Source organism: Perca flavescens, chromosome 7 (assembly GCF_004354835.1).
Source record: "Perca flavescens isolate YP-PL-M2 chromosome 7, PFLA_1.0, whole genome shotgun sequence".
NCBI classification, from domain to species: domain Eukaryota; kingdom Metazoa; phylum Chordata; class Actinopteri; order Perciformes; family Percidae; genus Perca; species Perca flavescens.
In genome coordinates this window covers 5,390,000-5,402,457 of record NC_041337.1, presented here as the reverse complement: position 1 = coordinate 5,402,457, position 12,458 = coordinate 5,390,000, and the positions used below count along the sequence as shown (strand labels likewise).

Below are 12,458 nucleotides of genomic sequence, written 5' to 3'. Positions count from 1 at the left end.
AAAGAGGCTATCATCACACTGAACTAGTTAGCACATCAATTATATCTGTGACCTCCTCTGGCATTTTTCTTAATCTTTTCACTGCACTATGTTGCATGTGTTAGCGCCTTGCTCAAGGGCACATGTTCAGTAATAAGTGTAAGGATTTGAACCTGAAACCACCTAAAGGCAAAGCCAGCAATTCTGTTATCGAGAGGAAACAGAACTGGAGTCTGTGAGTTTCATCTCAGCCAGTTAAACGATGACACAATAATGATGCCAATCCACACACAACTATCGCTCCGGGGACAGATAGTAGATAGCAAGGACTGAGGATCACACACACACACACACACACACACACACACACACACACACACACACACACACACACACACACACACACACACACACAAAGCTACTCTGTTGTAAATGCGATTTAATATTCCAGGTTTGCAACGACGCAGAGTGTGTGTGTGTGTGTGTGTGTGTGTGTGTGTGTGTGTGTGTGTGTGTGTGTGTGTGTGCGTAGATGAATTGATGAACAGTACTGCCCTACTTTCCACGGTTCCAATACGAGAGCCAGATGATTAGTGAACCCCACTGAATGCACTGGTTTATTTCCTGTCACTGTTATTTTCTTTCCGACTGGAGTGAATGTCCGCAGGGATATTTATTAAGTTCTCAACTCTGAGCGCACACACACACACACACACACACACACACACACACACACACACACATGTGTGTATTAGCTAGTTATATAGTATTAGTTAGTAAAGTAACTGTAAGCAGACCTGAGCTGTTGTCGAAACTGTTCACAATCACAGTAATAGTCCATTATGTGGTGTTCCAAATCTCTGTGGTACATTTCATTCACTACATAGTCACTATAAAATACCCACAATGCGCGGCTAATTTGAGTGTACATACGATGTACCCTACATTTTCCTCCCCGTATACCCACAATGCAACGTGGCCGTGTTTTCCCGAAGGAGAAGATGAAGCAGAAGCAGCCGCGAAAAACTGAAAACCCAAAAAATGGAGCGGGCTTTGGTTTCTAAGCCGTAGAAATGTTACACGTAACATTTATAAAAAACCTGTGACTATTCTCTAGTGCTCGGTTTGTTTCAGGGACGTATTAGAAGTCTTTCTGTTGTGGTTTGTTTACATGATGCTGGGTGCGCCTAGCCTGGATAACCGCCAAATTTAGCCCCGCCCACAACATTTTGAGGTCGGGAAGTTCGGTCTGGGCTCGATCCGTTGTGGAGCGACTATGCTCCAACCAGAGCTGTTCGGACCAATCAAATTGTCAGGGCGGGCTTCATACGATGATGGACAGATGACATCCAGTCACCAAGAGCCTGGGTCTGTCCGAGGTTTCTTCCCAAGAGGGAGTTTTTCCTCGCCACTGTCGCACTGCTTGCTCTTGAGGGAATTACTGTAATTGTTTACTAGACAAGTAAGTCTAGACCTACTCTATCTGTAAAGTGTCTCGAGATAACTCTTGTTATGATTTGATACTATAAATAAAATTGAATTGAATTGAATTGAATTTAATCAACAGTAACGTAATCAACCACGTCACCAAAGAGCGCTTGGGTTGAGTTTTGTTTTTGTTGCGGGCAACAAATCCCTGATTATGCGGCACGTTTTCTTAAAAAATGCGATGCAACATGCGGGATATTTATGCAATGAAATTGCGGGAACTTGCAAAAACTGCGGTTTGATGAAAAAAAGAAAGTGAATCCCCCCCAACACCCTGCTTTTCGATGATGTTCACGTCGCGTCATTACGTCACTTCATAACGTCACTTCATAACGTCACTTCATAACGTTCCCATGGCAACAGGAGAAAATGGCTACTCTTGTGTGAAGTAAACGCATAATTTTTCAACTTTGTGCTGATATACAGTATAGGCCAAAAGTTTGAACACACCTTCTCATTCAATGTGTTTCCTTCATTTCCATGACTATTTACATTGTAGATTCTCACTGAAGGCAGCAAAACTATGAATGAACATATATGGAATTATGTACTTAACAAAAGAGTGTGAAATAACTGAAAACATGTCTTATATTTTCGATTCTTCAAAGTAGCCACCCTTTGCTTTTTTGATAAATCTGCAAACCCTTGGTGTTCTCTCAATGAGCTTCATGAGGTAGTCACCTGGAATGGTTTTACCTTCACAGGTGTGCTTTGTCAGGGTTAATTAGTGGAATTTTTTCCCTTATTAATAAAAAAGCAAAGGGTGGCTACTTTGAAGGATCTAAAATATAAGACATGTTTTCAGTTATTTCACACTTTTTTGTTAAGTACATAATTCCATATGTGTTCATTCATAGTTTTAATGCCTTCAGTGAGAATCTACATTATACAATGTAAATAGTCATGAAAATAAAGGAAACGCATTGAATGAGAAGGTGTGTCCAAACTTTTGGCCTGTACTGTATATGTGACTTTTTTTGCAACGAAAATACGGGGATTATGAAATCAGGCAAGCCCTGCATATTTTGCATAGAAATCGGCAATTTATGCAGCGAAAGTGCGGCGTATTTGAAAAAATTTGGACTTTGGCTGATTATGCATTGAATTATGCGATCGCATAATTGCGTTTTTCTGGACTGGTTATAGTGTGCGTGCAGTTCTGTTGACAACTATGCGTCGTTCAACATACATCACATACTCTGTTGCATCTGATTTTTGATTGGCATTTTCTTTCCTGGTTCGGTTGAAACACGCCCCATAATAACAGCCCAATGGAGCTGAGTCTGACCACGTCAGGCTAGGGCGCGCTCGCCTACGTCACACAAATAACCGGTGCATCTACTGACGCAGCCATGTTTTCAGTGAGTGTCTGAAATCTAGTTTGGTCGTTCCCTATATAGTTCACTATTAAAAGTCCCATGACGTGGTGCTCTTTGGATGCTTTTATATAGACCTTAGTGGTCCCCTAATACTGTATCTGAAGTCTCTTTTATACAGACCTTAGTGGTCCCTAATACTGTATCTGAAGTCTCTTTTATATAGACCTTAGTGGTCCCCTAATACTGTATCTGAAGTCTCTTTTATATAGACCTTAGTGGTCCCCTAATACTGTATCTGAAGTCTCTTTTATACAGACCTTAGTGGTCCCTAATACTGTATCTGAAGTCTCTTTTATATAGACCTTAGTGGTCCCCTAATACTGTATCTGAAGTCTCTTTTATATAGACCTTAGTGGTCCCTAATACTGTATCTGAAGTCTCTTTTATATAGACCTTAGTGGTCCCCTAATACTGTATCTGAAGTCTCTTTTATATAGGCCTTAGTGGTCCCCTAATACTGTATCTGAAGTCTCTTTTATATAGACCTTAGTGGTCCCCTAATACTGTATCGGAAGTCTCTTTTATATAGTCCTTAGTGGTCCCCTAATACTGTATCTGAAGTCTCTTTTATATAGACCTTAGTGGTCCCCTAATACTGTATCTGAAGTCTCTTTTATATAGACCTTAGTGGTCCCCTAATACTGTATCTGAAGTCTCTTTTATATAGACCTTAGTGGTCCCCTAATACTGTATCTGAAGTCTCTTTTATATAGAACTTAGTGGTCCCCTAATAGTGTATCTGAAGTCTCTTTTATATAGACCTTAGTGGTCCCCTAATACTGTATATGAAGTCTCTTTTATATAGACCTTAGTGGTCCCCTAATACTGTATCTGAAGTCTCTTTCCCGAAATTCAGCCTTGGTGCAGAATTACAGCCACTAGAGCCAGTCCCACAATGAGCTTTCCTTAGGATGTGCCATTTCTGTGTCTGTAGCTATTGAGGAGGGGGGGGGGGGGGGTAAGGTGGAGGGTGGGGTGGCCTTGACCAACTGCCACTTTGCTCGTTTGAAAGCCATGATGTCTCTCTCTCATGGGTGGGCCAAATTCTCTGGGCGGGCAAATCAGAGAAAGGGGAGGTAACCTTGCTCCTTATGACCTCATAAGGAGAAGATTCCTGATTGGTCCATCTGAGCTTTCATTTTCTCAAAGGCAGAGCAGGATACCCAGGGCTCGGTTTACACCTATCACCATTTCTAGCCACTGGGGGACCATAGGCAGGCTGGGGGAACGCATATTAATATTAAAAAATACCTCATTAAGTGAAATGTTCATGCCATGGGACCTTTAATACACACTACATAGGGAGTAGTGAGTGAGTGAGTGAGTGCTCAGGGGTCCCACCCTGTTCTCCACAGCCAGGATGACCAGGTTGCAGTAGGCGTCGGGGCAGGGCGTGGGCTCCAGCGGGTTGTGGTTCCTCCTCTCCCAGCTGCCGTAGCTCTTCCCCCGTTCCCAGCTTCCTGTGCAGGCTTGCCGCCTCTCCCAGCTCCCACCGCCGCCGCCCCCCCCTCCCCCCTCCTCTCCCAGCTCCCCCCTCCCCCACCTCCCCCGTGCCTTCTCTCCCAGCTCCCTCCACTGCCACCCCCTCCCACCCCAACCCCCACCCCCCAGCTCCCGCTCATGGGTCTCGCTCTGCGGTTCTCCCAGCTCCCTCCTGTTTTTCGCGTTGTCTGCCTCCTCTCCCAGCTCCCTCCCACCCTCTTCCTCTCTAAACTGCCTCCTCCTCCTCTCTCCCCCCCACCTCTCTCTCCTCCTCCTCCTTCCCTCCTCTCCACATTCTGGTTTTTGTCGTGGCTGCTGCGGGACAGCGAGGGCCTCCAGTCGACTCCGCAGATGGTGTGCCGCCGCTCCATGGTGCCCCCTGCGGGCCGGGGGTCAGCGTTGCAGCTCATGGTTTGACGTCGGCCGTCTATGCCCGTTGGCTTCTTCCTGTCCAGGCTGTCGTCCCCGGCAACCACTGTGTCCACGTTCAGACCTGTGGGACGAGGGTGTGTATAAATGTGTATACTATCTTTCTCATAGTAGAAGAGACGGTCATACTCTGCTTCTGACTGGCTAGTAGTCCTTACCTAGGTACTGTCAGGGCACGCCCTCATACTCTGCTTCTGACTGGCTAGTAGTCTTTACCTAGGTACTGTCAGGGCACGCCCTCATACTCTGCTTCTGACTGGCTAGTAGTCCTTACCTAGGTACTGTCAGGGCACGCCCTCATACTCTGCTTCTGACTGGCTAGTAGTCCTTGCCTAGGTACTGTCAGGACACGCCCTCATACTCTGCTTCTGACTGGCTAGTAGTCCTTACCTAGGTACTGTCAGAGCACGCCCTCATACTCTGCTTCTGACTGGCTAGTAGTCCTTATCTACGTACTGTCAGGACACGCCCTCATACTCTGCTTCTGACTGGCTAGTAGTCCTTATCTAGGTACTGTCAGAGCACGCCCTCATACTCTGCTTCTGACTGGCTAGTAGTCCTTATCTAGGTACTGTCAGGACACGCCCTCATACTCTGCTTCTGACTGGCTAGTAGTCCTTACCTAGGTACTGTCAGGGCACGCCCTCATACTCTGCTTCTGACTGGCTAGTAGTCCTTACCTAGGTACTGTCAGGGCACGCCCTCATACTCTGCTTCTGACTGGCTAGTAGTCCTTACCTAGGTACTGTCAGGGCACGCCCTCATACTCTGCTTCTGACTGGCTAGTAGTCCTTACCTAGGTACTGTCAGGGCACGCCCTCATACTCTGCTTCTGACTGGCTAGTAGTCCTTACCTAGGTACTGTCAGGGCACGCCCTCATACTCTGCTTCTGACTGGCTAGTAGTCCTTACCTAGGTACTGTCAGGGCACGCCCTCATACTCTGCTTCTGTCTGGCTAGTAGTCCTTACCTAGGTACTGTCAGGGCTCGCCCTCATACTCTGCTTCTGACTGGCTAGTAGTCCTTACCTAGGTACTGTCAGGGCATGCCCTCATACTCTGCTTCTGAATGGCTAGTAGTCCTTACCTAGGTACTGTCAGGACACGCCCTCATACTCTGCTTCTGACTGGCTAGTAGTCCTTACCTAGGTACTGTCAGAGCACGCCCTCATACTCTGCTTCTGACTGGCTAGTAGTCCTTATCTAGGTACTGTCAGGACACGCCCTCATACTCTGCTTCTGACTGGCTAGTAGTCCTTATCTAGGTACTGTCAGGACACGCCCTCATACTCTGCTTCTGACTGGCTAGTAGTCCTTACCTAGGTACTGTCAGGGCACGCCCTCATACTCTGCTTCTGACTGGCTAGTAGTCTTTACCTAGGTACTGTCAGGGCACGCCCTCATACTCTGCTTCTGACTGGCTAGTAGTCCTTACCTAGGTACTGTCAGGGCACGCCCTCATACTCTGCTTCTGACTGGCTAGTAGTCCTTGCCTAGGTACTGTCAGGACACGCCCTCATACTCTGCTTCTGACTGGCTAGTAGTCCTTACCTAGGTACTGTCAGAGCACGCCCTCATACTCTGCTTCTGATTGGCTAGTAGTCCTTATCTACGTACTGTCAGGACACGCCCTCATACTCTGCTTCTGACTGGCTAGTAGTCCTTATCTAGGTACTGTCAGAGCACGCCCTCATACTCTGCTTCTGACTGGCTAGTAGTCCTTATCTAGGTACTGTCAGGACACGCCCTCATACTCTGCTTCTGACTGGCTAATAGTCCTTACCTAGGTACTGTCAGGGCACGCCCTCATACTCTGCTTCTGACTGGCTAGTAGTCCTTACCTAGGTACTGTCAGGGCACGCCCTCATACTCTGCTTCTGACTGGCTAGTAGTCCTTACCTAGGTACTGTCAGGGCACGCCCTCATACTCTGCTTCTGACTGGCTAGTAGTCCTTACCTAGGTACTGTCAGGGCACGCCCTCATACTCTGCTTCTGACTGGCTAGTAGTCCTTACCTAGGTACTGTCAGGGCACGCCCTCATACTCTGCTTCTGACTGGCTAGTAGTCCTTACCTAGGTACTGTCAGGGCACGCCCCTCATACTCTGCTTCTGTCTGGCTAGTAGTCCTTACCTAGGTACTGTCAGGGCTCGCCCTCATACTCTGCTTCTGACTGGCTAGTAGTCCTTACCTAGGTACTGTCAGGGCACGCCCTCATACTCTGCTTCTGACTGGCTAGTAGTCCTTACCTAGGTACTGTCAGGACACGCCCTCATACTCTGCTTCTGACTGGCTAGTAGTCCTTACCTAGGTACTGTCAGAGCACGCCCTCATACTCTGCTTCTGACTGGCTAGTAGTCCTTATCTAGGTACTGTCAGGACACGCCCTCATACTCTGCTTCTGACTGGCTACTAGTCCTTATCTAGGTACTGTCAGGACACGCCCTCTTACTCTGCTTCTGACTGGCTAGTAGTCCTTACCTAGGTACTGTCAGGGCACGCCCTCATACTCTGCTTCTGACTGGCTAGTAGTCCTTACCTAGGTACTGTCAGGGCACGCCCTCATACTCTGCTTCTGACTGGCTAGTAGTCCTTACCTAGGTACTGTCAGGGCACGCCCTCATACTCTGCTTCTGACTGGCTAGTAGTCCTTACCTAGGTACTGTCAGGGCACGCCCTCATACTCTGCTTCTGACTGGCTAGTAGTCCTTACCTAGGTACTGTCAGGGCACGCCCTCATACTCTGCTTCTGACTGGCTAGTAGTCCTTACCTAGGTACTGTCAGGGCACGCCCTCATACTCTGCTTCTGTCTGGCTAGTAGTCCTTACCTAGGTACTGTCAGGGCACGCCCTCATACTCTGCTTCTGACTGGCTAGTAGTCCTTATCTAGGTACTGTCAGGACACGCCCTCATACTCTGCTTCTGACTGGCTAGTAGTCCTTATCTAGGTACTGTCAGGACACGCCCTCATACTCTGCTTCTGACTGGCTAGTAGTCCTTACCTAGGTACTGTCAGGGCACGCCCTCATACTCTGCTTCTGACTGGCTAGTAGTCCTTATCTAGGTACTGTCAGGGCACGCCCTCATACTCTGCTTCTGACTGGCTAGTAGTCCTTACCTAGGTACTGTCAGGGCACGCCCTCATACTCTGCTTCTGACTGGCTAGTAGTCCTTACCTAGGTACTGTCAGGGCACGCCCTCATACTCTGCTTCTGACTGGCTCGTAGTCCTTACCTAGGTACTGTCAGGGCACGCCCTCATACTCTGCTTCTGTCTGGCTAGTAGTCCTTACCTAGGTACTGTCAGGGCTCGCCCTCATACTGTGCTTCTGACTGGCTAGTAGTCCTTACCTAGGTACTGTCAGGGCACGCCCTCATACTCTGCTTCTGACTGGCTAGTCGTCCTTACCTAGGTACTGTCAGGACACGCCCTCATACTCTGCTTCTGACTGGCTAGTTGTCCTTACCTAGGTACTGCGCATGTGCGACTCCCAACAAAAATAGAACAGAAGCGAGATGCCTCACTCTGTAGCTAAAACAGAGAGCTCAACACACAGGGTTAAAAGAGGAGCTGCAGCAATGTGTAGTACAACTAAACAGTAGCAGCGTTCAGTTTCTATGCTCCACATATCTGGAACAAACTCCCAGAAAACTGCAGGTCGGCCCCCAACTCTCAGCTCTTTTAAATCAAGGCTGAAGACCTTTCTTTTTGATGATGCTTTTCGTTAAATTGTTAAACTGAACAGTGCATTTTATTTCTGTATCTTATATGGTATTCAATTTGTATTCGTTAACATTTTTATTTTTAATCTCTATTTTGCTCTTTGCTTTTTAATGTTTGATGTTTTGTGTAAAGCACTTTGAGTTGCCTAGCTATATAAATAAAATTGCCTTGCCTTGCCTTGCCTACAACCAAAATATGGTGTTTTTTTGAAAATGAAACCATGTAAACCTATTCTGATATAACCTCTAGATACAATTATGAACCTGAAAATGAGCCTTACATGAGCACTTTAAAGCCCAGCACGCTTCCTGGGGGGCCCGGTCCTCACCTGTCTTGAGGACCAGCAGGTGCAGCGCGTCGTCTCTCAGGTAGGAGGCAGCAGCGATCTCGTGTGTGGGAATCCTCACCAGCAGCTTCTCGTTGTCTCGCCACGTCAGCAGCAGACAGCGAGCGGACAGACTCAGAATGCAGTCCTGATCCACGCTGGTCTTCAACGGCAGCACCTTCAACTGCTGCTGACCGATTCAACATGAGGGATTATTGGTTAGCAGTTATAGAATGTAATTAACCCTTGTGTTGTCTTCCTGTCGACCATGCAACCTTTTGGTTTTTCTGGGTCAAAATTTTAGTAGTTCTTTTTTTCGACATTTGTCACTTTTCCCAGCCTTTTTTGCGTTTTTTTTTTCCAAGTTTATTGTCACTTTTTACGATGTTTTTTTCGCCACTTTATTTATGTTTTTCGCTGCGTTTCTGGAGCTTTTTCTGGAGCTTTTTCTGGAATCTTTGACACTTTTTTCAATGTTCTTTTGTCATTTATTTTTCAAATGCTAAAAACTTTTACAGCCAAATTCTATGAAAGTGGTGAACTGATCATTTATTTTACTTGTGAACAGCGTTGTATGGAAGCATCCACGTTATTTTCTATTTTCTACAATTTGGTTGAAAGAAACACACATTTCTGATGTAGAAACCTTTTGAAAATGGGTCAAATTAGACCCGAGGACAAAAGGAATGTTAAGTACATCTACTCAAGAACTGTACTTAAATGTTGAGGTACTTTTACTTTACTTAAGACTTTTTTTTTCATGCCACTTTCTACTTTTACTCCGCTACATTTCAGGCATATCAAAATGTTAGTTTAAATGTTTACTAGCCGTAAAAAGACATTTTTGAATGAGGCTGCTCGCAACATGTGCGAAAAAAAGGGAGCAGCATTCTACACTAAAAATAATAGCCTAAATAATAAATATCTAATAGAAAAAGGTGTCTAACCTCAGCGTTATTAGTTACAGTGAATGCTTATTACAAATGACGTGTGATGTGAATGCTAGTTATTGATCACTAACCCTGGCTGTGTCCAGCAGCTGCAGCAGCTCGTCTCGGCTGGAGGGGTTCAGGGAAACCGACACCCAGGTCAGGTGACCGAGGAACTGGGGGGAGAGGTGAAAGGTCAAACAACTGCTGTCATCAGGTCACTGGTGACTTTTGTACAGAGATCTTCAACAGGGGGTCCGGGACCCCTCAGAGTTACATTTTTTTCTCAAAATTCGAACTGTCTAAGTGGTAAAAACCCCAAGAAGGGTAAAGGACTGTCTTGGAGGGGGATAGCAAAAGGGCAATTCTTTTTTTTTTCTTCTCGTATTTATGCGTATTATTGGCTTTGCTGGAGGTGCCATTGTTCTGTACAAGTGATACTGTCATATCGTTTGCTTTTTGTTTTTCTAGCTCTTATAGTGTAACAGATGTTGAGAGAAAAACAGTGGGAAACTGTTGTGGGTTGGGGGGGGAGGGGGAGTTGTTAAATACAAGTTGTAATGTGCTACCTATAAGTAAAAAAAAATCAATAAAGAAATTGTAAGAAAAAGAGAAATAAATGTCGGTAACACTTTACTTGAAGGTATCTACAAAAGAGACACTGTCATGACACATGATCCCTAACCCTAACCATAACCATAACCATAACTTGTCATGACAAAAACCAAATGACATTGTCATGTCACTGTCGTAAACATTTATGACTTGTTTATAATGGTTATGACACGTTCATGACAGTGTCATGTCACTCTTATGTAGATACCTTCAAGTAAAGTGTAACCAGAATGTCTTTACATGAATCCAGAATATTATTCAGTCCTTCCAGAGTTTTTTTGTGATTGTTGCGGGCAAAAATCCTTGATTATGCGGCACGTTTTCTTAAAAAATGCGATGGAATATGCAGGATATTTATGCAATTTTATGCGATGAAATTGCGGGAACTTGCAAAAACTGCAGTTTGATAAAAGATTTTAAAAAAAGTGTTCCCCCCCCAACACCCTGCTTTTCGATGATGTTCACGTCGCGTAATTACGTCACTTCATAACTTCACTTCATAACGTCACTTCATAACGTTCCCATGGCAACAGGGGAAAATGGCTGCTCTTGTGAGAAGTAAACGCAACATTTTTCAACTTTCTGCTAAGATATATTTGACTTTTTGGCAACGAAAATGCGGGGATTATGAAATCATGCAAGCCCCGCATATTATTATATCGGCAAGCCATGCGGCGAAAGTGCAGCGTATTTGAAAAAATGCGGCCCCCGCATAAATATGCGGACTTCGGCTGATTATGCATTGAATTATGCAATCGCATAATCGCGTTTTTCTGGAGGGACTGATAATTAGCAAATATAAACGAGCCTACTTTGTGAAAAGACATTGATGTTTGCTGGCCCTTTAGGTGACGTGGTCACTAAGGTAGCAATCCACACATACAGTTCATCCTAAGGATTCCCTGTGCCACGTGTAACATTAAAACTGAATTTTTTTAAAATCATGCCAACAATTATTGTTTTTTTTTTTACGCACTAAAAAGGTTACCTTATTGTAGGCCCAGTTTAAAATGCCACTTAATTTCAGAAATATATGTACTAGGGGGTCCCTGCTCCGTCTCTCTTTCAGATAAGGGGTCCTCGGCTTAAATAACGTTGAAGGCCCCTGGTTTAGTATATTTGGTTGCATTATTGTGTATTTCAGGTTCTACCTTGACCTCCTTCTCTACGTAGTCGAAGATGAGTCTCTCCGGGTGGATGAGGTAGTCGGGGGGGTAGAGAGGGACGGTGTGCAGCGGGCGCCGGTAAACGCTGCCTCGATCCACCGGCCTGCGACTCGATTTGGACCACACCAGCCGCTTGATAGGAGAGACAAAACTCTGAGGAGGAGGAGGCACAGGGGGTTGGCATGGGGCCGGAAGATATACGACATTAATAATAAGACATCTTTTTATTGTTCCCCGCACAGGACATTTTCAGGTGACCCATCTGTCGATCCAATTCTTTGGTTCATAAAAAGGTATCTGAAGGTTTTAATGTTGTGTGTATATTTATGGCTCCGAGAGGATGAAGAGTAAAACGTTTGCTGCCTATAGCCCCACCATTGGGCCAAAAAAGGGACCATATATCTCAACATTGTCAGTCGATCTTTTGAGCACATTCTTACTCCCGAAGGATGAAACCCAATGATCTTTCTACTAGCCACATGGCAAACTTTAAACTTTAAAGAGATAGTTCAGATGTTTTAAAGTGTGGTTGTATGAGCTACTTCTCCATAGTCACTGTAGCTATCACACTGACCTCATACAACCCCACTTCAAAATATCCAAAATATGCCTTTAAGCTCCATTAATGGAACATCTCTAAGAATGACCATAGCCGGTCTACGGAAAGCCATTCCACTCCCTATCCAGCCCCATTGTAACGAATTTGGTTGCAGTTCCACCAGAGTTCCACTGGGGGTGATCGTGGTCCAGTGCAAACTGAATGGGACTCTATGGAGCTAGACGGCTACATTTGTCTCTTTTGCCTGATTGTCGTTGAGAAACCTCAGATTTGATTGTAGTTTTTGCAAGTTGCAACATGGATTATAGGTCGAAAGTTGAATGAACGAGTACTTATGTCCTTTTGATTTCTTAAAGGGTGAGTCCCATAACACGCTAGCATTCTG

General features: G+C 45.5%; 1 protein-coding gene across 1 annotated transcript in view; it reads right to left on the bottom strand.

Annotated features, from left to right (window-relative positions):
• Positions 1-12,458, bottom strand: part of ccm2l (CCM2 like scaffold protein) — a 36,221-nt gene that overhangs the window by 7,778 nt on the left and 15,985 nt on the right. The window contains exons 2-6 of the mRNA XM_028582012.1: positions 11,500-11,667; positions 9,826-9,909; positions 8,808-8,991; positions 4,598-4,821; positions 4,188-4,361 (exon numbers count right to left, since the gene is read on the bottom strand). Coding sequence (XP_028437813.1) covers positions 4,188-4,361; positions 4,598-4,821; positions 8,808-8,991; positions 9,826-9,909; positions 11,500-11,667 — 834 coding nt within the window. The remainder of the gene's footprint in view (positions 1-4,187; positions 4,362-4,597; positions 4,822-8,807; positions 8,992-9,825; positions 9,910-11,499; positions 11,668-12,458) is intronic.